This window comes from Pholcus phalangioides, unplaced genomic scaffold (assembly GCF_987345545.1).
Source record: "Pholcus phalangioides strain wild (caught in Gottingen) unplaced genomic scaffold, Ppha-v1.0 ptg000022l_1, whole genome shotgun sequence".
Taxonomy (NCBI): Eukaryota; Metazoa; Arthropoda; class Arachnida; order Araneae; family Pholcidae; genus Pholcus; species Pholcus phalangioides.
Window position 1 is genome coordinate 217,811 of NW_028301615.1, and position 24,475 is coordinate 242,285.

The 24,475-nt window shown below is 42.4% G+C and overlaps 1 protein-coding gene across 4 annotated transcripts in view; it reads right to left on the minus strand.

The window, feature by feature from the left end:
* Window positions 1-17,632: 17,632 nt before the first annotated feature.
* Window positions 17,633-24,475, minus strand: part of LOC149069287 (uncharacterized) — a 52,315-nt gene continuing 45,472 nt past the window's right edge. For all 4 annotated transcript variants that reach the window (XM_089249597.1, XM_089249599.1, XM_089249596.1 and 1 more), the window contains exon 3: window positions 17,633-23,863. In XM_089249597.1, the coding sequence (XP_089105723.1) occupies window positions 18,069-23,861 (5,793 nt within the window). In that variant the 5' untranslated portion in view covers window positions 23,862-23,863 and the 3' untranslated portion in view covers window positions 17,633-18,068. The remainder of the gene's footprint in view (window positions 23,864-24,475) is intronic.

Below are 24,475 nucleotides of genomic sequence, written 5' to 3' on the forward strand. Positions count from 1 at the left end.
CTCATTTCCTAGTTTTTGAAATCGTGATTCTCCGCGTTATGGTGCTTGTACCAGTGGTTCTCAACCTTTGGAAGCAAGCGGCCCGTTAGGATTGTCCTTTTTGAGTGGAAGGCCCGGTCCGACGGTTAATTGGGAATGAATGGCGAAGTATGAAATGATGAATAACTCACAGCCTGGTTTGACTATTGCCAGGGCCCGGTGGTTGAAAAACATTGGCCTGTATACGCGTAGCATGATGATTAAGTTTTTCCTACCTTTTTATTTATATGTTGCTGTGAAATTTTCTAGCGAAGTAGCAGTCCAGAGTTTAGGATCAAAGACGAACGCAGGAGAGATGGACACAGGGAGCCCGTTCCATCTCCAAGACGATCCAAAATTGAAAATATTTTCAAATATTTTAGTGAAAAATTAAAATATCGGAAGAAAATACCTTTAAACTATGTGTTATTAGTTCTGTTAAGGTATCCGACTACGTTGAAAACGTCATTTTGGAAGAAAATATGGATTTTCATTTTTTTATTTTTTATAAAAGCCCTGTTTGTTGTGATTCCAAAACGGGCCTTGTTTTGTTTATATGATGCTTAGAATCAAAGTTACGTTCACTTTAGTGTTGCGTTTTTACATACAAGTAATACGCGAATAAAGACTTTAAACGTGTTTTACGAAGAATGCTATTTTTGACATTTTACTTGAGTTTAAAACATGATTTGTAAAAATTGATGCATTGCATCCTTACGAAATTTTAATATGATATTTTGCTATATATTGTTGAGGTTATGAACCAAAATCTAAGGTCTATCACATATATTTTTTGAATTACGGTGTTTTATAGACAAAATGTAAATTAGAAAGACAAATAAAATAGAAAGCAAAATTTATGGGTGGCAATTTTAGGTGGGAACAAAGAACACCATTACAAAATTACCGAATTTTAAAGTTATGGGGCGGCAAAGTAATGTTTGCCCCGGACGGCAAAAACCCTAGTTACGGTCCTGACTGTATGAGACGGAAACCGGTCTTCAGCGGAATCAAAATATAGTCTGTTCAATGATTAGTGCTTTAATTTGCACCTTTATAAACAGAAATCTGTCTAAAACGGAATCTAATTTCTGTCATTGACGTTCTGTTTCGTACAGGTTTCTCTGTATAATTCTTGATGACTTAGTGGCCCGAAGCTAATTTCCAGATCATTTGAGTGACCACGGTGCAGTTCCACATCACTTGAGTGGTCCGTGATGCATTCATGAATCAATTAATTGGCCCGCGGCGCATTTAAAGATTTTTGAGTGACCCACGGCATAGTTGCAGATCGCTCAAGTAATCCGCAGCGCTGTTCCAGATCACTTAATTAAGTGGCCCGTGACCTCAAGTCAATGAAGTGGTCCGCACTCTTCTAAGCCCCTAGTTAAGCCCCTAGACAAAAGAAAGGAAAGTCAATTTTGTGATAGGAGTGAAAAGATCTTTAACAAAAAAGAAAAGGAACCAAATTATTTTTCGGAAATCGGCTTTTCTAGACTAGAGACAGGTGGCAAATTTTGGAAGTGCAAGAAAGGAGGAGCGTTGAGATGAATTAAGCATTGAATATCATTTCAACACTGAAAAGTATTGCATTTACCTGCGTTTATTTATCCACTTTTTGTGCTTTCCCTTCAAAATTATTTCGGTGTTAAAAAATTTGCGAGAGTGAAAACATCGTTATAATGAGTCTGCCATAAAAAATGCCGCCATAGGCGGCCATCTCGTCACCTCATGCCTGGTACCGGCCCTGCATGGCCCCACACAAGTATGGGGCTAACAGGGCTCCAACCCTAGGGTCTGGGACAATTACCATAATTTTTTGTTTTTTTTTCATGCTATAAATTCACTATGGAAGGATTTGTGGAACGTCTGAGTTGGGGGCTCTCCTAAAATCCCAACACAGAGGGCCTTGCTCCAGGATTTGGGAAGCATGTAAGCGTGTGAGTGATTAAAAGAGTGACAGAGATACAGACGTAGTAGACGTAGTAACGGGGGGGGGGGGCACAAGCGGGTTTTCGTAGAGGAAGGTGAATTCGAGAAATGAGTGGTCAAGAAAATGAAACTGGAATGGGGGGGGGGGGAAATTCGTGTGGCCCACAGGCAGTAAAACCATAAATGCTCCTCTGGTTACACGATTCAGAAACTCCAAGGTGAGGCAAACGCTTGTGCCACTTCAGTTACTACTCATTTACCTCTGTTCACATCCCCCATGGCGTCACTGCACAGTATCCGCGACCGGATTGGTTTTCTAATTAAAACAAAACTGCTACAACATTTTTTTTTTCGACTTTCGACATAGGGTTACCGGATTCCGAAACTTGGAAATGTGGACAGGTGCACGCTCACTTTTGGAAGCGCTACTTGTACATTTTCACCACAGATGATACCTCTGTACCAATAAAGAACAGCGATTATGTCCCAACCAAAACAGAAGTGCATTTAATATGTATAAAGTGGAACCTCCCCTAACGGGCACCTTTTAACGGACACTTTTGTGATTCCCCCAGTCCCGTGGAATAGGGCTTTAATGCATTCCACTCCCCGTCAGCGGAGTCAGCCCCGTCTCGATAGCGGACAGTAAAATCAGACAAACTAATTTTTTCCCCAAACTCTGATTTATTAATTTTTAGTCATACACCGAGAATTTACCATATTCAACTAAGATTATGATTAATCCCAAGCTCGTGTTATTAAATATGACGAATCGTCAATTAATTACTTAATAACTGAACTTAACTATGATCTAGGATGGTGAATATTCGAGTGGCAATGTTGGTTTTGTTGGTCGATACGTGTGAAGAAAGCCAACATTACAATACTGATAATGTGTGTGTTATCAATTTTTTTATTTTCTTCACACTTATTTAAATTTTGATTGCAAAATGTGTGCAGTGCACGTATCATGTACGGTTAAAAATAATGCATAACCACCGGTGCATCACTTTTACACACAATAACATATGAATTTTAACATTAAAATGTATAGGAACCAATTGTGACCGCAGCACGTATAAATGTGAAAGTCCTACACACACACAAACAAGGTTCCACTGTATATTGTACCTCCCCATAAGCAGACAAAATCTTTGGTCCCATGGGCAGAGGTGCCGCAGTGCCGCAACTAGAAACGAAAACTTATCCTGTCGCTCGGTGCCATTATGCATTTGATACCCGTTCTTTCACATCAACGAAGTGGCCCACAATTTCCAAAAGTTTGAGCACGCACTCTTGCCGTATCACCCACAGTACTAGAAAATTGGGAAGCATTTCGCACTTTACCTAAATCAACTTGAAAAACACAGCCAACAATCCACGCCAACTGTATTATAACAGACATTTTTTGAAAGAATTTTGTTAGATAGCCTCCACGCTTAGCTCAGCCATAGTTCATATTATATCTGTTGATCAGGCACGTTGATTAGGAGCACAAAATTCTGTAAGATAACATTAAATGTGTATGTAGTAAAGATTTTCTTCTAAATTTCAGTAGAAATAGTCATTCATATACGATTCATAGATGTCGCTAATCCCGCTTCACGTCAGTCCCGACATAGAATGGTTGCCGAACGCCCTGAGGACCCTGAGAGCTGCTCATAACACCCGGGACAAAGCGGAGTTCATATGCGAACTGAAAGATGTTCTGGAGGATTTCAAGTTGCAGAGGAACCTCTTCAGGAGACCGCTCAACTATGAAATAAAAGTAGAATTCGCCTACGCCCTCACCTCCTTCTGCGTCGAGTATGAGATCAAAGATGGTGAAGTGGTCGGACAGGTGATCCAAGTAGTTTAATTTCGTTTTTATCGTATATCTCTAGTACCGACCTTTTCAGTCCGCGGGCCGGATACTCATGACTCTACTACTCGCGGGCTCTGAACTGGTGTACTTACCGTGTTGAGTGGATTGATAGGTTTTGTTTACGGATGATTTTCGTCTAAAGGATTGAATCCCTTGGTAGGAAAAAGTGCAGCCCCTGCAGCGTCTATAACTTAAAGAGAATCTTAAAAGAATACCGGGTTGGTTTGAAGCATGGCCCAGCATGGGGGGGGGGGGGGGGGGGGTTCATGGCCTTGCATAGCAATCAATACCAATTGTTGACAGAATTGTAGGAGCTGAACACATGATGCTCAAGCGCGGATTCAGAGGGAGGTGAACGATCTCCTCTCCCGAAAGCCGAATAATATGGGGTAAAATTTGAGGGTGCCGTAAAATAACAGGATGATCCGATGGGAGAACATGCTCAATAAATCGCTTCTCCTGCACATCGCCGTCTTAAGAGCATCATGAGGTCCAAGTGGTTTTTCTGAGGACCTACCTACTTTATCGCACACCCACTCCGGTCATATATCGCCATAGGCGTACGCAGAATTTTCTCGAGGGAGGGTTTAACACTATAATCTTAGCTCAATGGTGGGTTAGAACCCCAACTCCCCCCCCCCCCTTTTGCGTACGCCAATGTATATCGCCATACGGGGATTTCCAACCAGTAGAGTTTGGTGGGAAATGAAGGTGCCATCTATCGGTGGTCGCCCCAAGCTCAGTAAGTTTTTTCTGACGTTCTACGCCCGGATTCGATCCTGAGGACCTTGACGGTAATCTTCATAGTGTAAGACGAGCATCTTATCGCTGCGCCACTCGGGCTGAAGACCTACCTGGTAAATTCTAAAAAAAATTCAACCATATCTCGTCTTTGTGAGGTCCCTCTTGTCTTGAGACTCCCGGGCTGTAGCTAGATGTGCCCATGTGACCTAGATGGCACGGCCCTGAATCCGTCTGCCTTCGCGCTATGTGTGCATGTTGTCTCTTTGTAGCTGTGTGTTGTGTGTGGAGATACCTCCGACCACCCCATTCGAAGCTGAAGATATCCGCCTCCACCCCCATGGTCCCCACATATTGCAGCCGGGCTGTAATGATGTATTTCGGTAATGTATCCCCTACTGACTGGGATTTTTAACGCCGCCCCCCCCCCCACAAAGTGAATTTATAATGTGAAGAACAAAAAAAAAAAAAAGGTAAGAATCTTCCTGGGACCCAGGGCCAAAGCCCAGTCAGCCCTGCTGCCGCTGTGGTGGTCGAGTGGTCATAATGACGGACTCGCATCGCGGGGACCCGGGTTCGAGCCCCACCGTCACCACAGTGGTGGTCGGCTGAAGTTGGTTTTCTGTGGTTCCCAACTTCAAGGCGCAAATGCGAGCCGATCTCCCCGTTAAAGTCTCGCCACAGAGAGCAACAGTCCTACAAACAGTACAAATATTCAGTCATTACACTACACTCACTTCACTTCTGAGATATAGATGGCAGCACTAAAAAAAATCACACAACACTAAATACGCACTCAGACTGTTAGGTACACATACTTACACTTCCGGCACAACTCACTAGGTAGAAAATTGCCCATGGCGATAGACCTGAGTTGTGCTCGGCTTCAAAAAAAAAAAAAGAAAAAAGTCAGCCCTGCCTTTGGGCCCACTCTACTCGAAGCTGAAGATGTCAGCCTCCGCTCAGGCGGGGATCCAGAGGTTGACGATTGGTACGACTTCCCTTCCTCAAAAGCCTAATATGGTAAAATTTGCATGTCCCGTGAAGTACGGGGCGATCAAAGGAACTTACACAATTCGCCCCTCCCATCACATCGTGTCTTGGATGTTAGGATGGATTTGACTGAGATACTCTCAAAGGTCACGAAATACTCTGGCAAGGACCACTCTTGGAGGGCAGACATTTTTTGAAAACCTATAGTAAAAGTAATGCAAACAGTTACTTACCATAAGTCCGATGGGACATCGATATGGGCATAGGTGAATACAGGGGAAGGGATGATGGCAAAAAAGGGTATTAAGCCGGGTTTTCCTAGGAGAAGGTTTTCTGTACCGTGCGCAACGTGAATCGCCCAGCGCGACACGCCGTCCTCTCATCAATAGGAGTAGCGGTGCGACTGTTTTCCTACAGAGTGCAACAGGTTTCACGTAGCGGTTTGCGTCGGGCGTGATTGATGGACTGCTTCTAGAGAAGTCAAATGCGTCGTGTGCCGCGTGTATCGCCGATCTTCTCTTCATTTTGGTTGTGTTTTCTTCCCCATTCCTTCAAACCGGAGCATGCAGACGACAGAAAGGGTAAAGATGGTGCTATATATCCATTGGCTATATGTGAGACCTTCTTCAGTGACGTCATGAGCTTCATGCGGGGGCCTTCTGCTATAGATGGTGTTGGTTGGGCTTGGTTTGAAAAAAGGAAAAAAAAGCCCGATTGGAGGGGGCACGGTAGCATACCCTAGTAGCCCGCAGGGCCTAGCTAAAACGTCGAAAGTAGGAACAGGCTCCTCAAGGGGTGGGGCGAATCACCGAGGGAGCTTATAGTGAACGGGGGGGGGGGTGCGGTGAATTTTCACCTCCGTCTTTCTGTCTATGACAATAATATAATTCAATTTTTTACAGAGTGGGGGAGTACTATCGCTCTTATCACCACCCTTTGTATCCGCTTAGGATCAAATATGGCCCGGGTTGTGTCAGCGGTTGATGCCTCCCCCCCCCCCCGATTCATCTGAGCAAAGGGTGTTGACGATGTCTGTGCGTTCTTGTGCTTATTCCAGATCCTAGAATGCGTGTGGGAGTTGTTGGGAGATTTCTCGGTGATACACAACAGGATATCCTTCCGAAGCAACCAGCCGAGAACCTTGCTGCGCTACGGGACCATCAACGACGACGTGCTACAAAAGTTTTTCGTCGAGCAGAGCAATAAGCTGAAGATCACTTTCTACGACGGTGGAGACGAGAAGAGGCTCGTCGACCTGCAGACCACACCCGAATTCTTCCCGCTGAAGACCGCTCTACTCAGAGCCGACCCCGTCAAAACGGAACTTCTTCTGAGGTACGGCGCCGGACTGTCCAGCGCCACGAGCAGCACAAAAGCAGAGGTTTGTACCGTGTTCTTATATCGTTATACAGGGTAGTAAGGAAAGGCAACATTTGGCAACATTTTACTGATGAACCGTTGATCCTATAGATAGGCATACTTCCAGTTAGAAAAAGTATCCAAATAACGTGTAGAACTCAGATACGTCATTTATATCGCAAGGGGTTGTATAGTTATTAAAATAAAAAATTAACTTTTTATATGGTCCCCTTGTGCCCAAAAACACAAATAGACAGTTGTTGCCCTGTCTTCTACGTTTCCAAGTGCAATATTTGCTGAGGTATTTGAATTCGAAAATCTGAGAAAAGTTTGGAAAGACCAGCACAACCTAACGGACAACGCTTCTTTCCCTCGTTTACGCTGTTTTTTCTCCCAACTTTCCCCCATTTTTTTGAATTCGAATATCTCAGTGAGTATTGCTCTTAGAAACGTGGGATTTTCTCTGTTGGCCTCAGGAAAGAAAGGGCAACAACTTTCTAACTGGGTTTTTTGAGGACAGGGTGTATGTATAAAAAGTAAGTTTTTGTATTTTAATAACTATACAACCCCTCTCAACATGAATGACATATCTGAGGTCTACACGTTGTTTGGATGCTTTTTTCTAGTTAGAAGTATGCTTCTAAGGTCACCTATGGTCTTTCCTATGTACTAGATTTCCTTTTCATCGACTCTTAAATCATCACACATCCTAGCATAGGCATAAACTTACTGGAAATATTGGTGAGCTTCAAACTATTGGGGGGGGGGGAGGAAGAGCTCAATCCCAATATATTCTATAGGTATAGGTATATGGAGATGGTAACAAATATTGGTGCTGGCCTATCGGCCGAGTGCAACTTTACGCCTATGATCTTTTAGAGCAGAGATTTCCCACGTAAAAACTCTAGCGGAACCTTTAATAGTTGAAAGACAGCTAGCCTTTCATGGTTACAGGTCTGTTCCATGGAACGTACACAAATTGTGCATTTTTATCTAACCTACAGGGGTGTCCCTGCCGCCGTTGGGTTGGCACAGCATCATTTCATCCGTTCAAAAATGATATGTTGGGGGCACCACAAGACAAATAAATTCAATTGGTCGAATGGTCGACGCGTTTCGGCTCTTCAATGGAGAGCCGTCATCAGGTCCTCGTGGTCAGAATTCACACGAATGAGTCGTGTGAAGCCCAACGTGTGCTTTCTTTTCATACTACGTCCGTTGACTCCTGGGACTTCGCCAATATGAACTCGATCAACCACTTTTGTGCCCTCCGTATCAAGAAACTCCGGATTCTTAACAAGATTGCATTCCTGAAACGTTGCAGAGATCACAAGGTAATGCCACAATTTTTACAAGTTTTTTCCAATCAGCCTGTTTCCGTTCGCATCAAACGCAACCTTTTCAATTGTCGACTTGCAATTTTGCGATCGATCATCCATGGTCACCGTTGCAATCTTGCTAAAATTGAATTGGATTTGTACAAACTGCATCTCTCTCTCTCGCACATTCTCGTGACGATTTCGCCCAACTTGACGCAAGATCGTTCCGACCGGGCACTTCACGTGTATCGCCAACATCAAGAAATTTTGGAAAATAAGTTCACCCAGCTTTTTGCAAGAAGTTCTTCGAAAAAAACGTTCTCATAAATTTTCTGACTTCTCGAATTCTCCAAAAGTTGTCAATCTTTCGAGTGAAACATTGTCTGATGCCCATTTGAAAGTACTTGAATACGGACTTAATTTCACATCACCCGACCTCATTTTTGTCCTACAAAACTTCTTGCGCCATCGAACGGTCGTTTCTCAACAGTAAACTTTCTCCCGATCAAAAAGAATCTCTTCGGCATTTAATTTCCTCTTCAGTTTTTCGGCCAATCTAAAAACCACTTCTTCACCATTTGAGAAATCTGAGATCTCTGCCATTCGAGAACTTAAACGAAACAACAATATTTTCATCACTCAAGCTCACAAAGGTGGCCAAATTGTTGTACTTGATAAATCCATCTATCAAGAGTCGGTTGAAAAATTAATTAACGATGGACTATATACACTTGTCTCAATGGCCACGTTCACATGTACATTAAAACATCCCGGGAACTTCCCGGTAACGGGGATTTTCGCTACAAACCGTTCACGTGACGTTAAGTTTATGCCGGTAATCCCCCCTCTTCTTTCCGGAAGTCGTCACTGTTACGTAGGTTGAACGGAAGTGATTGATTCAAGATGGTTGACGAAGGAGCTTATAGCAGTTTTCGCGGCGCAAAGGATTATGGGAGAGAAGGTCGGTGTCGACCTCCAATCCACCCCAAGAAAGATGGGCTTTTTTTGATGAACTTCTCTCCCACCTCTTTCTTCCCTACGAGGGGAAAAAAGTTGTCATGCCGGTAATTATCACCAAAGCGACCCCCAATCTTGCACTTGTGAACGGGGCTAATAAGGATCCAGCTCCTAGCCTTCTAAAATTGGTTCAAAAGAAAATCAATCAGTCTCCCATTGACGATTCATTCGTGTGAATTCTGACCACGAGGTCCTGCTGACGGCTCTCCACTGAAGAGCCGAAACGCGTCGACCATTCGACCAATTGAATTTATTTGTCTTGAAAAGGTGGCAATTTTTGTATAAATTAAAACCAGGCAAAGTTTCTAATTTTTGTGATAATACATATATATATAGTACTTTTTCCCATAAATCATAACGTCAGATCTTGATATCGTTGATTCCCCCTATGCAGCTGCAGACTTTTCAAAAGCATCATGGGCACCCGGGCAAATTGATTTTTCTGAATCAATTTCCACCTACATGCTAACTCTAGAAAAGTTGAACCAATTCTTATTCTCATCTCATAAGGGGGCATGCGCTGGCGGAGATAGGGGGTTGCAATGCTTCCCATGCCCCCCCCCCCCCATCGTCGAACGTGGAACCGACTGATCTAATAAATTATGCGTATATATGGATTGACATTACCATCATCATAACGGCCCCCCCCCCCCCCAGACGTTCAAGTCTATCTCCACCTATGCCCCAGGGCCGTGAAAGGTTGGGCTGATGCGTTGAGACGGCTCTGTGTGTCCTGTAAAGTTCACATAAGTTCCATGGTTCTTAAACATTGGCGTACGCAAGGGGGGGGGGGGGTTCTAACCCCACCTTGAGCCAAGATTATAGTGTTATTTTGCAGGAAAAACGTAAAAAACCCCTCAGAAGGGGAAAAAAACTGAATCCCCCCACCCTAAGAAAATTCTGCGTAAGCCTATTTTCTTAAATATCCTCACTGCTAGTTTCGAAACAAAAAAAAGAACCACTAATCTTTATTTTACGACTTATAATAAGCTCAGAACCAAGAAAGAACTCCCTTTCCAAAAAGAAAAGCTCTCTTAAGGATTCCTAGGGTTCCACAAAACCCACCAGTTGGAAATATACGCCCTTGAGTCGTTCAATGGTTATCAACGGATATTTCGTACACGCAACTGGATTCACCGACACGCTTTTTTTGTTTCTCCGGCAGACTTTATTCTGCCTGACACTGCTGTTCACGACCCTGCACGACGAATACAACTTCTCGATCGTCGATTACAGCAACCTGCCAGGGTTCGAATCGTGCGACATCGACTACGTGAAGAGGCGACTCGTGCCGTCTCTCCGGTTCCTGCTCAGGGCGGTCCGTCACTTCGGAACGAAGACGTCGCCGACGTCGTTGGTAGCGTCACCAGGTGTCGTCGCCAGAGATCCAGTGCGATTCTACAGAGCGCTATCCCTCAAGGGTTATCTCCCGACCTTACCAGAAAGGCTGGTCGATCCGGCTTCGCTCAGACATCAGTGCCGGTACGTCGTGCGCAAAATGCTGAACGACAACTGGCAGCTGCCGAACGGGATCAGGGCGTTGGGCATGCCGAAATATCTAGTCGATTATCTAGATCTGCAGGTAGATTGATCAAATTAAGATGGGACGGTTGTATACGAAATACGGCTATATCTAGCACATTTTCTGGCATTTTCATTTTGGAGGAATAAAAAAAAAATTGTAAAATGGAGATTTTTCTCATTCGTGCTCGATCGATTTTAACGACATTGAAGTCGTTTCTGAAGAAATCAAAAGATTATCTGATTGTTTTTGTTTTGTTTGCAACTTATTGGATAACCTGAATATCATCATCCATGACCCCTACCCCCTGACACTATAGGAGGTAAAACTATGACGGGAGAAGTGGGTGACTTTATTAGATAGTAACTGAATTATTTCGTAACTCTTTTCCTGTGAATGTAAGTGTAAAGCTGGTCTTTTTGCACAACAATATGTCGTGCAGGAAAAACATCTCACCGGCTGTGACTTCAACGGATAATAAGTTGATCTAAACCAGTTTCCCAAATGGTCCGATGGAATAGTCCAGGGAAGGAGGAGGGGGGTAGAAGACATGAGCACATTCATAGGCGTACGCAGAATTTTCTCTCGAGGGGGGTTCAGATTTTTTTCCCTTCTGAGGGGGGGGGGATTAAATTTTTTTCTGAAAAATAACACTATAATCTTGGCTCAAGGGGGGGGGGGGTCTTGCGTACGCCAATGGGTACATTATAGGATCCTATGCGACCCCGCTTTATTTGGGGGGGGGGGTGGCGATGAGACAAAATATATATTTTTTTTTTGAAGAAAAGGTTGATGGAACAAAAAAAGTTTGACAAACTATGATCTATGAAGATGACACTGGATAACAGTGAAAAACTGTGGCCGAAATTGAAAATATGCAATTCCGGATGGTTTTGACCTGCTGAACAAGAAACATCACCATGAAAAAGAAATGCCCCCTATGTCCAGTGCAAGCGCAATGCAATACAAAGCGTGCCAGACACCGATAAATGAACAATTATGTTGTAATATATTGTAATACTATTTATTTTTGTTGGGTTTTTATGTATATATATATATAAAGGCGCCTCTACATATATAGTGGTGAAGTTTTTATACAGGGTTATTCTAAATTTATGGAAGAAACTTTAGGAGGTGATATAAGATACCTAAACAAGCAATTTTGGTCGCAGAATGTGCGGTCGAATCACAATAGAAAACGTGGTAGAGGCAGCGTCTTAACACATGGCCCCACACGGGCACAGCCCGGGGGCCTCAAGAGTGGAGGGCCTCATAAAAATGAGATCTGATTAAAATTTACTGGCATTTATCAGGTAGGGCCTCACAAAAACCACTTGGCCCGGGGGGGCCATGATGCTCTTAAGATGGCCCTGGGTAGAGGTTGTGTTTAGGGATTGCTTCATCAAAAGTAAATACATTTTTCTGACGGATTTGTTGCATCAAATGCGGGCAACCATTTGAGGGTGCACAGTATTGTAATGTGGTAGGCGGCTTTTTTTCTCATGATGCAGTGGTTGTTAACCTTTTCGTCCATCCCGCACCCCCAGCGCAATGCGATTTACCTTCCTGCACCTACTTGGATAATGTGTTTTTTACCTGTTAGAAATTTAGTTCTTTCTGTAATTAATTACATTAATTATTCATTAATTAATTTCTATGGATTCTTTTACTTATTATTTGACGCCCTTTTCGGCTGTGGCCAATACTTAATTTTGCCTTTATTTTTGAAAATTAATTCAAAAACTAAACTAAAAAAAAAGTTAATATTTTTTAACGTTTTTTGAGATTTGAGAAAAAGGGAGATTCATTGGATAGTTCTTCACTCATTGATTCCAGCCGCACAAACTATACTTGACAAATGACACTTGACTAATTTTTTTTACGTTTTCCCTGAGTCATGTTCACGACAGCATCAAATCTAAGCAAAACATGCTAATAACACGAGGTATCAATGTAAGCAAACCACGAAATATTTTAAGAAAAAAACAATGATATTTTTTCCTCAAGCAAAATGGAAAACAAGTACGATCGCTAATCTAAAAAGAAACTTTTACAACGCGAATTTCTCGTGGCATATTTTTGCAAGAGTCGAAATGTTAGTATGATTCATATTTTTTTCAAAATTGAACAATTTAATTTTCAACTTCATTTGAATTTTCCTGAATAATTAGTCAACATGTAATCCCCCCCCCCGCGTGGCACTCAAAAATTCTCTTCCTTAGGAATGCGCGCGCGCACCCCCCGATTAAGAACCCCTGTCATGGTGCAACCTGGGTAACGAAAATTCTACCACACGTCATTGTACCGCTTAATCATTGTCTGGCGCAACATAACCTTGGTGGTCCTTGCACAAACAAAAAAACAGACTGCGATCTAATCCGAAGTTGCACGTGCACTCCACGAATGATTTATAGCAAGGTCTCTTCGCGTTCTCCTAAAGTGATCCTTCCATTTTTCCGGGGCTTACTTCGTCCTGGATTGCCGTCAGGTTTTGGGGACTATAGTTACATCGACTTGGTTGGAGGGGTGCAGAGAAGAGTTACGAGTGCTCTTGATGGCACATGGGGCTTAAGCTATGAAGAGAGATTTGATTTTTTGAAAATATTTACGTTGGAAGAGTGCAGGTGTGGGAGGGGGGATATGATTGAAGTGCTTAACAGTTTCAACGGGATGAATAAATGGACCATAAGTTATTAATGCATCATCAAGCAACTGCCTCGACAAGGGGACACCAGTATCGATTGGGTAAGAGGTAGTTCTAGGTTGTGGTGCCGCAGGAAGTTTCTCTCTAATAGGGTTGTGGATAAATGGAATATCTTATCTCCCGGGGTCGTGAATTTTAACATGATTGACACATTTAAAAAGAAATACGATAAACATTATTGGGTTAAATGATAGATGAGACAACCATAAGTATTCTTTATGGGCAGTATATTTATATTTTATCATAATCATTGGGTTTTTATTGCTCTCATTGGGTTGCTGTGTTTTTGATATAGTTTAGATATAAGGCATCTTCTTTAAGCCTCCTCCTTGGGCATTTTGTCTGTTGTGGCCTTTTTATTCGTATATCGCAGCAAATAAGTCGGAAAAATATTATATTTGTTTTTGGTGAAGTGTGCTGTTGAGCACTCTCTAAAAACACCCACTACCGCTTTTGCTATTGCAATTTGACCGCACGTTCTATGGTCAAAAATGCTGGTTTAGGTTGTTAATGCTTATATCACCTCTTAAAGTTTGTCCCACGAATTTAGAATCACCCTGTGTATTTGTGTGGCTTTTTTCTGTGCACTTATTTTGATCAACTGATCTAACGATCAGTTTTGTTTTACGTGCATGAATTTATCAATGAGGGAGAACGAGTAGAGCGATGATATAGCCTACTCCGTTTATCGGGTCACTCCACTTACGGGGTCATATTTTTGCTTTCCCGAAGGTGACCCTCATTAACGAGGTTTAACTGTGTCATCAGAGAGCCATTGGCTGATGGAAAAAATATGTCTCCCACCACTTTATATAGAACTTGGCATAGTAAAGCAATTCGTTAGGGCACTCGAGATAAAGTGATGAGTTTGCTTCCATTACATTTGTAAAACGTTTCCTGGACTGAACAATGAAAAGCTGTGAGCAGGAATTTTCGATGATCGTCAAATTTATAAACTTGTTAAAGATTCAAAATTTTAAACATCTTTAACCGATTTTGAATCTCCCCGTTCGGTCATGTTTCACCTTATTTGTTGACCCTTTAGCGGTCTGGTTTTTTTTTGTGCACCTCCTAATTTATAGCGCCTTCCCAGCAATGAGGAAGGCTCCTGAATGTTTGTCCCTTTGCTGTTTTTATATATATAGCTCACGAGTTCTGCTGAGAAGTCGAATTCACGCACAAGGGCCTTCCTATTATCATGGGGGCCCGCTGTAACAACAAAGTACCGTTGTTTCCTGATGTGACTCTTTGTCGAGGTGGACTCGACGTAGGGCCGCACAAAAAGTTAAGAATTTTTTAGGCAACCACACACACACACAAAAGCAGAGAACTATTTGAGGAATTGGTGCAAAATGCGCTTCATTTGTAATTAAACTTCACATTTTTTGGAGTTTTGAAAAATTGGTTACTAATATGAGCAGAAAAGCTCATTTTCTTCATATTAACTTGGACAAATTTCCAGACAATCTTGGGTCATTTTAAAACCCTCTAGCCGCGGGCAACGTGAATACCGCGTTTCACGTTGTAAAATTTTGCGGGACACACTATTATCGCGTTCTATATAAAAAGCGGATGAAAATACCCCGTGATTTTGTATAGAAAAGTTCAAAAACCGCCCGCGGCTGGGATTTCATCAAAATATTAAAGCTATGGATGACATGGTGGTAGATTAATGTTGGAGTCTCCCTCCTACACCTATAACAGGAAAACTTATGTTTTTCCCTTGAATTAATTTTGAACCACACCCCACTTTATTTTTATTTTAGTAGACCAAATGGGGGGGGGGGGGAACATAATCACACAATTTCTAGCAAACCATTACTATTGATATCTAATCTGATTTCTTAAATTTGTTTAAAAATTTTCATGTCGTTGCGTTCTTTCAGTTTCATTCTTATATAACCAGTATTTCCCACAGATTTCGTGTGACGTGTATTGCCTGCCTATTCAAACATACCAATATATATAGTATAGTTTATTTTTGAAGATGCGCATTTATAGATTTGAAAATATATAGGAATAAGATTAAATTGATTTGTTGCATTTATTCAAGTTTATTATTGGTTTAAATTTCGAACAGTTTGTATGCGGCTTATGCATTATTAGTGGAATTTAATTTTGATTTTATATTAAAAAGCTAGAGCCCATTTGACAAAACCAGTGCAAGATTCGGAATTGAGCGGTGATATTCATTCTCATGCTGCGCACACACCGGTTAAACAAGCAATTTTACTTCAAGAATTATAACAAATACTTTGCAGTCTGATACTTTGCTCTCTGATAAAAATGTTTAAATGTGTAACTGTCACACAAAAATACTTTGTAACAACTTCTCATAGAACGCTTGGCTAAAAGAAAGAAAATCCCAGGACCTTCCTTTTTTCCCCCATGAAAAACAGGTCACAAATAATATTTCTTTTCCAGCTGTTAACTGACATGAAATGCGGGCAAAACGGTTTACCCGTATTTAAAGCTCTTTTTTTCCCAACTTTCATCCAGTTTTGAATTCAATATCTTGGTGAATTTTTTTGGTTGGTATCAGGAGACAGTCCAACAACTTTCTACATTGGGTTTTGGGGCACACGGGGAATGTATAAAAAGTTAATTTTTATATTTTAATAACTATACAACCTTTCAACATTAATGACATAGGTTAATATAAAGGTTTCCATAATTTGGAAACCTTTTTAATTGGAAGTCAGTCGTCAGTAAAATGCCATACTCACTATGTTCACTATGCACTCGGTATATTACAGGGTACAAAATGGTGGAAGAAATGATAGGGCCAGGTGTGAAAAATAGCGATAAAAAAGTAACAATCGGAATTTTTTGCGTATTTTTTCAGAAATGACGAACACAATGAGAAATAATATCTTGTGGAAACTCATTCGAAAATTCTTTTTCAGAATTTTTTTCTCTCATTATTACCATGCAAATGAGAAAAATATATAAGGCCTTACTCCTCTCTTCTCATTTTTTTTTCTTTCTTTATTTTTTCACCTTATTTGTGTATCCTTTTGGCCAGGCATCATTTCTGGGAGCCTCTCGAATAAATAAAGCCCTGCGTTTAATAAATTTTATTCACATAATATTGCGAATATCACATATATTGGTGTGATTATGTATGATCCCTATCTCGCATTGGCAAACATGATAAATCATCAATGAATTACTAAAATTTACAGGGCATAGAATTCGGTGAAGGATGAGGAATTCGATAGGTATGGTTATGCTTGCACATGGTTGATATGCGTGAAGAAAGCCAACATTACAAGACCGATAATAATTCAGGGTTTCCAGCAAAATCTGCTTGATCATTTCACTGACCAAAACTCTGGAAAAAAATATATTTCTAATCAAAAATTCAAAATCTTCAAATTTCGAATTTTCATTTTTCCTTTCAAAGAACTTTTCCCCTGACTTTTATCAAATTCAGTAGAACTTGGTTAATTCGAACTTCTAAAACGTTCTGGATGATTCGAAGTTGAAGGCGGAAAACCACGATTTTTGTATAAGCGAATTTAGCTTTGAAAAATTCTACAAATCAGACTTTTGAAATTCTTTTTTTTCTCTTCTCTTTCTGTGATAATTTAATGCCCATTTTAACATTGTTCACCAGGAGTGCATCAATGAATGTGTACCACTTGATACTGAGTGTGTTGTTCAACCTATGGATCAAGCTGCACCACACACATTCAAAAAAAAATCTGAATCTTTTTACCGTCATTAAGAGCATGGAAGGTACAAATTGTAACATGTTATTGAAAGTATATTCAATATGAATTAATATTTTCCCTGATAAGCAAAATTTTGAAAACAGCTTCGTTACGGGTGATCCAGTATTGATCAATTGGATAGTTAAAATTTTGGATAATTCCAAGTTTTTCGTTACTTTGGACTTCAAATTCGACTGTATTTGCATATTTTTCCACGAGTTTTTCGCCAAATATTTTTAATTTTTCCTGCTTTTCTCTAACTATTTTCCCTGACTTTCCAGGTCGTTGGGAAACCTGTAATTGTTATGTTTCATCTTCGTCTCGCATTTAATTTCATTTTTATGGTAAAATAAGCGTAGTGCACGCATGGGCAAAACTGATAATTGGTTGAATTAAAGTGGTAAATTTTTCGAACAACGTACAAACACGCATAATTTCAAACCAAGTTCTTTATTCATTTATTCAATTAATTTAAATCACATAATAATAGTCATCGCCATCATTTAACATTCCTTATTCCCATATTGAAACACAAAGAAAAACAACAAAGATGATCGTGTCTAGATTCTCATTAAAAAATTATTGTTCAAATAAATATAATAAGTACTAACTACTACAACTAAAAAATAATAATAATCATTACAATAAACAATAATAATAATCTCATCTCCTGAGACTAAAATATGTACATAACGAGACTAATAACGAAACTAAATGTCTTTAATAAATTCTCTCAGACCTTGGAGAAAGTCGCGTAATATTTGATTCCTAAAGGCGATTTCTTCTAATATATAATATATATTCATTTCTCTAATATATATATATAAAATTAAATATACTATATGTGTATGTATAATAACGACATGAATGGATAGAGGCGTGGTCACTTCTTCCTCTTCCTCAGGAAAGAGTCTTTGATGAAGCTATTGTCCGACAGCTCAAGATTCTTGCACTCTCTCTGGAACTTCTTGCGATTCTTAAGGTTCTTCTTGGCTTTCTTCTTGGTGGTGGCAACGGATGGTGGTGGTGATGACGATGATGACACCATCACCTTCTTCCTTTTTTGCTTGGTATTGATTATCTGTGCTCGTTGTTGCTGTTTGCGAGGCGGCGGCGAGTCTTGGTCGACGACGCCACTGTCTTTGCGGTGCATCTTCTCCATGTGTTTGGCTTTGTACGTCAGAGAGTAGAAGACCTTCTTGCAGATCGGACACTTCCTGTCCCGACGTGGCACGGCTGGTGACGTCTTGTTGTTGGCTGTTGACGTCTTGTTGTTGTCAAGCGTCTTATTGTTGGCGGTAGCCTGATGCTTCTTGGTATGTTTCGGTTTGGTGGTGGATGTCGGAGCTGGCAGGGATCGAGAGGATTTCGAAGATGACGGAGGTGACGGTATGTATGACGATGAGGAAGAGGATGATGACAGCGGCGAAGATGAAGGCACTTTCTTACTGGTCCCGGCGGCGACGGCAATGACATCAGCCGAAGAGTCTCTAGAGTTCGACGACGACGGTAACGAGTCAATTCTGGAATAGTTTTTGCTGTTGCCGACTTTGAACCTCTTTTTCGGCGCCTCGTTCGACGAATGACGGCTGTTGGATGGAGACAACACTGACGACGCGTCCTCGCCAACAACAACGTCGTTAGGTCGTCCGTCGCCGAACGGCAGTGGATCGTCGATGTCGACCGAGGAAGGATCGTCGACGTCGGACTCCGGTCGACTGGCGATTAGACTAGAGGTCTTCTTATAATGACCTTTCTTCGAATCCACGAGAGATTTGAAAAAGTTCCTTTCCGTCATCGCGTTGCGGGTGATGTTGGTCGAGTTAAGTTTCAAGATTCCACTTTTAGATTTAGAGGAGGAATCGTTCTCCACACGAGATTTGGTCGACGTACTAACGTTGCTATTATTGTTCTGGAGACCTATCAAAGGCAAGCTGAGTGATCCAGCGGATATCGGGAGCGATTTTTCCGGTTGTCCGGCAACGGTCGGAGATTCGCTGCTAGTACTGGCGGCGATGCTACCGCAACCCTGCGAAGAGCCAGAAGCTGCGCGGTCTTCAGGCTCTTCTTTTGGATCTTGAAGCTTATGCACCACGCGATGCTGTAGTAGTTTGAACAACGACAGGAATATTCGGTGACAGCTGTCACAAGTGTACGTCTGGAAGCTCTTTACGTCAGCCGATTCTTTCTGCTTGGCTTCCTTCATCATCTGTGATTGTCTGGACTGGGACCTCAAGAGGTCCAGCATAGATTCCTCTACCTCGTCCTTATTTGGTAAGTGCAACAGGCAGGCGCTATTAACTGGCGGAGTGACGATCTCAAACTTCTTCTTGTCTTCTTCCTTCTCTACCTTTTCCTTGGTCCTCCGCTGCAGCTTGCCCTTGCAAACCGAGACGTGCCTTCGGAAGTTGGTGAGGTACGCGAACTCCAGGACACAGCAAGGGCACTTGTACCGCTTTTCTCTGCCTTTGATGGGTGCTTCTGATTTGAGTAATCCAATCTTCTGCGACGTGTTCGAGGCGTCTTTCGAAATCGAAGGCACGGGAGTTGAACATTCCTTTTCTCGTTTGCCGACGGTGGTTGACGTTTCGTGAGTAGAATTGTCGGATTCCTTGCGTTTTACTTCTGAGGACGCAGGCTTTGGCGAAGCCTCGGCTTTTACATCGGAATCTTTTGCTCTCGAAAGCGAATCACTTTTCGAAACGGGGTCAACTCGGGTAACAAATTCTGGTTTATCATCAGCCTTTTCGTTCTGTGAGCTAGGAGTCTCCGAAACTGCTTTTGGAGACTCTCGAGAAGAACCCTCTATTGGAGGGGCGACAATGTTCTTTTCATTCGAAACTTGCTTTAAACAAGTATCTGGCGGAGACACCTTACGGTCGCTACGAACCTTTGCTTTGACAACATCTTTCGATGGCCTCCCAGAAGCCAGCTTGTCATCATGTTCAGGCAATTTGGTAGGAATTTCGGCGTTCGCCGGTTCAAGTGCCGAGGTCGCATCCGAGGTCGTAGGTTTCTCTTGCTCCTTCGCCAACACACTATCACTGGCAGAGATCGTCTCAACAGGATTTAAATGGGCAGTTGAGGGAGATATCTCAGTATTGCTTAATGCAGCTGGTAACGGGGGCAATGTAGCAACGACCGTGTTGAAGCACGGTTGGTTCTCACTTCTGGCGGTGACGGTTCCTAGAGGATCTTTCGCCGGAGCGGCGTTGCTCTTGATTCGTCCTTCGGTAGATATCACATTGACGCGATTGGCATCTTTATCCATGATCCCGGCTAAATTCCTTTGCGCCTGAGCCAGGATGAGCGAACGGGATTCTTGGGCGATTGCGTGACTAGTAGGCGAAAACACACCAAAATCTTCGTCCTCATTCCACAAGAATGACGGTTGTGTTGACTCTTCCGATGTTAGCTTCTCTTTGATAGAATTGACAAGGACCTCTAGCGTTGGACTGAGACGCTCCCTGGAAGCGTCTGCTTTATACTGAGCAGTGAGATCCTCGTCGTTACACTCTGGCGATCGGTTCTTGTCGAACGGCGGACGTAACTTCGAAGTGTTCTCGAAGGATTCGGTCTCGTTGGATTCTAAGGATGATGATTTTCGCAACGAGTATTTAGCAGTGGCAGTCTGCTTGTTTTTTATCTCACTCGTAGACACGGGACGAGAGTTCTTTGGTGGGGCCATGCCCGGCAACTGCGAATGGTTATTGGGAATCTTTCCATCTGATATTTGAGATCGCTTCGATGTCGACGGAGAACTCTGCGAAACAATTGAAGGCACTGTGTCTGATGGAGGCACTGTATTAGAAACGGTATGAATTTTTAAAGATGCATTGTCAATCGACGGCTTTGACTTAGAAGGCACTGTATTTCCTCTCGACACGCATGGAATCTTGGGCCTGAGAGAAAGGTCACACGGTTGACATGATTCTGATTTCTCCGTCGAGGTTTTCGGATCTGTAACATTGAAATTAGAAGCTGCCGGCGCACTTACAGAAAACAAGTTTCCCTTTTCGGAGGAACTGGATTCTTTGCCGGATTTCTGATGAGCATTCTGTGGCACTGGAATATTCTCCGGTGGCAGTTTAAGGCATTTTGTTTTCATGGCCATCTTCTTGTAGCACTGGTTCATATGTGCATTTAGCAAGCCTTTTGTGCGGAATAGCTGCCTGCAATATTGGCAGCTGACGTTCAGGTTGGTTTTGGGTCTCCCTACAGTAGGTTTCGAGAAAGGCAGTATTTGGTACTTCTTGGTAACGACGACAGACTCGTTCTTCTGTTTGCACGGTGCTACGGAAGAATTGTTCACGGATGTCTGTTGTGGAGTAGTTTTAATCGGTTTCGTGTGGATATTCATGCGACTTTTCATCGTCCTCTTGATCTTCCTTTCACGTACGAATCTACGGACATGGCTCGGTACCGTCGAGGCGCTGCCGCTGCAACTGATTATATGTTGATGAAGTTCTGACGCGTTTGTGAATTTTGTGCCGCACTTCGTACAAGTGATGCTCGGCATAACTGAGATCGGTGGCGGTACACTACACGAGAAATATACGCCGGTTGGACTAAGGAATTGCCATTGCAGCGCATCGGGAACTTCTGGTGGACTGTCTTTGTCACCTTCGATTTCTATGTATGTGCACTGAACGTTTGGATGGTTATTGACACTGTGATCGTTGAAAGCGTCCTTCGACGTGAATTTGTCCTTACAAACACAGCACAGGAAAACAGAGCTCACTTGCCTACCGATTAGCTTTTTCCGTTCTTCGATATCAATGTTCTTGTAGTCTACGAAGGCCGGATTGTCCGCGTAATATTCGCTATTTTCGGAAAGCTCATCATCTGTCTCCGAGCCACAGCAAGAGTCCATATTCGATCCCGAGAACCTGTCTATGTCCCCGAACGCGCTGAAACCGTTAGCAATAAGGCTGTCGACTGACGGGGAACAAGCTTCCACAAATCTGTTCCGGATCTCGTGACCTTTGTTTTGTAAGGCCTGCTCGACGTCGAAGTCGCTCGGAAAGTTATACGATGCCCATGGTTGGCAGATGACCTTCGACGACTCGACTTGATCGTTGAAGTTATATTGTCTAAGCGATAATTGTGACGTCTTGCCATCCACGTGATTTAAAAGGTTGTCTGCAATCATGCGTGATACGGATCGGTAGAATTCAGCCTCGGTGACGTGCGGCGGTGATTTCTTGCGCACAATCCTCTGCTCAGAATAGACGGAGGTACTCCTGGTCGGATACCTTTGTTTCCTGGCTACCCGGCGTGTATTGTGTAGGAAAGGATGGGCCTGACGACGGTGGCTTAGCATGCTGAAGTAAGTGCTGTATGTTTTCTTGCAGATATTACAGGTAAAAGATTTTTTAACATTCTGAGCCACGGTAGACCCAGATCTCAGGTGGCTGAACCTAGAAAACTCTTTAACATTACCGTGGTTGTTGTTATTACCATTGGATGTCACCACCTGCCGGTCCACTCTCTGGGTCCGAGCTTTCGCCTTCCATGGAATGGTGCTCTGTTTTAACTTACGCTTTACTGGTGGATGCTCGATTTCGACAGAATGTCTATCACTCAAGTGCTTGTTCAGTGACGTCTGTACAGAGAACATGCTCACGCAGTAAGGGCAAGAAAAATACGACACACCGTGATCTTTCTTCAGGTGTTTCTTCAACTCGTAATTCTGACTAAACTCGGAGCTGCAGTACTTGCACGGATAGGGCTTGAGGCCTTCGTGTATACGCTCGTGTCTTCTCTTGTTGGCTCTGGTGGACAGAACCTTGAAGCAGTACTTGCAAGACTTGCCCTCGGAGTGTGTTTCGATGTGCTTCCAGTAAAGTGCCGCGCTGACGAATTTTTTTCCGCACACGTTGCACGAGAACGAGCTTATATCCGAATGGGTAGAGGCGTGCTTGAGAAGCGCTTGTTTGTGCGGAAAAACGGCAGCACACTTATCACAAGTAAAACGCATCTTCGTCGAGTTCGGATGCTTCTGGAAATGGATCTTAAGGTCTTGTTTCGTGTCGAACCAGGCATCTTTGCATAGGTGACATCGGTAGAGGCCACTCATATTACCGCGATCGTCTTCGAACTTAACGGGCCCGCTCGATCGCTGCCGTTTCTTATTGGATGAGCTGCGCGAAGATGTAGATGACTCGTCCGAGTCCGACTCTGCAGCGTGAGACATGAATTCTCCAACATTAATTTTACAATTTGACAGGTCAGATTTCGAAATGTACTTGAAGTTGACGTGGTTTCTCAGGAAATGTCTCTTAAGGCTAAAGACATGTCTGTAAGTCGCCCCACACACGTCGCATTTGTACATCTTTATGTGCTTCTTGACGATGATGTGACTGGATAACAGCGTGAAGGAATACAACGAGCTCTTTTTGGAGACGGCAGAATGCTTTTTCTCGTTCGATGACGTGGCCCCATCGTTCTCGGCGTTCTTCGAAGCAACCTCTCCGATGTCGACGGGAGGACAAGTGTCTGCAACCAAAGGTGAAGTTTTGCTGTTTTCGTCATCTTTCTGGACGTCGTCCGCCATCATGTTGTCTCGATGCTTATTCGAAGGAGAAGCGGGCGATGGACATTTTTTGACTAGAGGCAGATCTTTGTGAGGACTCTTGGCTTTCAGGTATCCATTGCTAGGATTATTCATAATCATGCCTGTAAGTAAAAAAAAAATTAATCAAATTCATTTAATACGACAAATATTCAAAAAAACAACTTTTTTTTTTTAGCTCAACATTGAAGCCTACGGACTCAATGGATTTTAGCCAAGGAAGTGTTCCACTGTGGCAATGGGATAAAATTCGCGATTCAGTGGCGCACAAACTTTACGAGTATCGATTAACATTCCGAAAAATATTCGGGAACTTGAAATTTTTAAACTGAATTGGAATGGGTAGCATCAAATCGCGAGAAAAAAAAGGCTTAAATACATTGCATTAATAAAACTCCGTTATCAGCAACACTGGTACGTAGAATTTCGAAGCAATGAATTCCTTATCAATTTTCACAGAAAAGTTTCGGTCTTAGATCGTCGATTTCCTATATCATATTAGTTTGCGACAGTGACATTTAAAGAATAATAATAATGGTCTCCTCTAGCAATACTACTTTTTTTGGGTGAACCTTTCCTTTGTAAGTTCCATTTTTAAATTGGTCATTCCGTTTTCACCTCCACTTCCAACACAATGATAAAAAGTCAAAGGTCATGACCAAAATTATTCTCACCAGCAGCTACCTCACGCATTCGAAGACAATACGATAATAAGA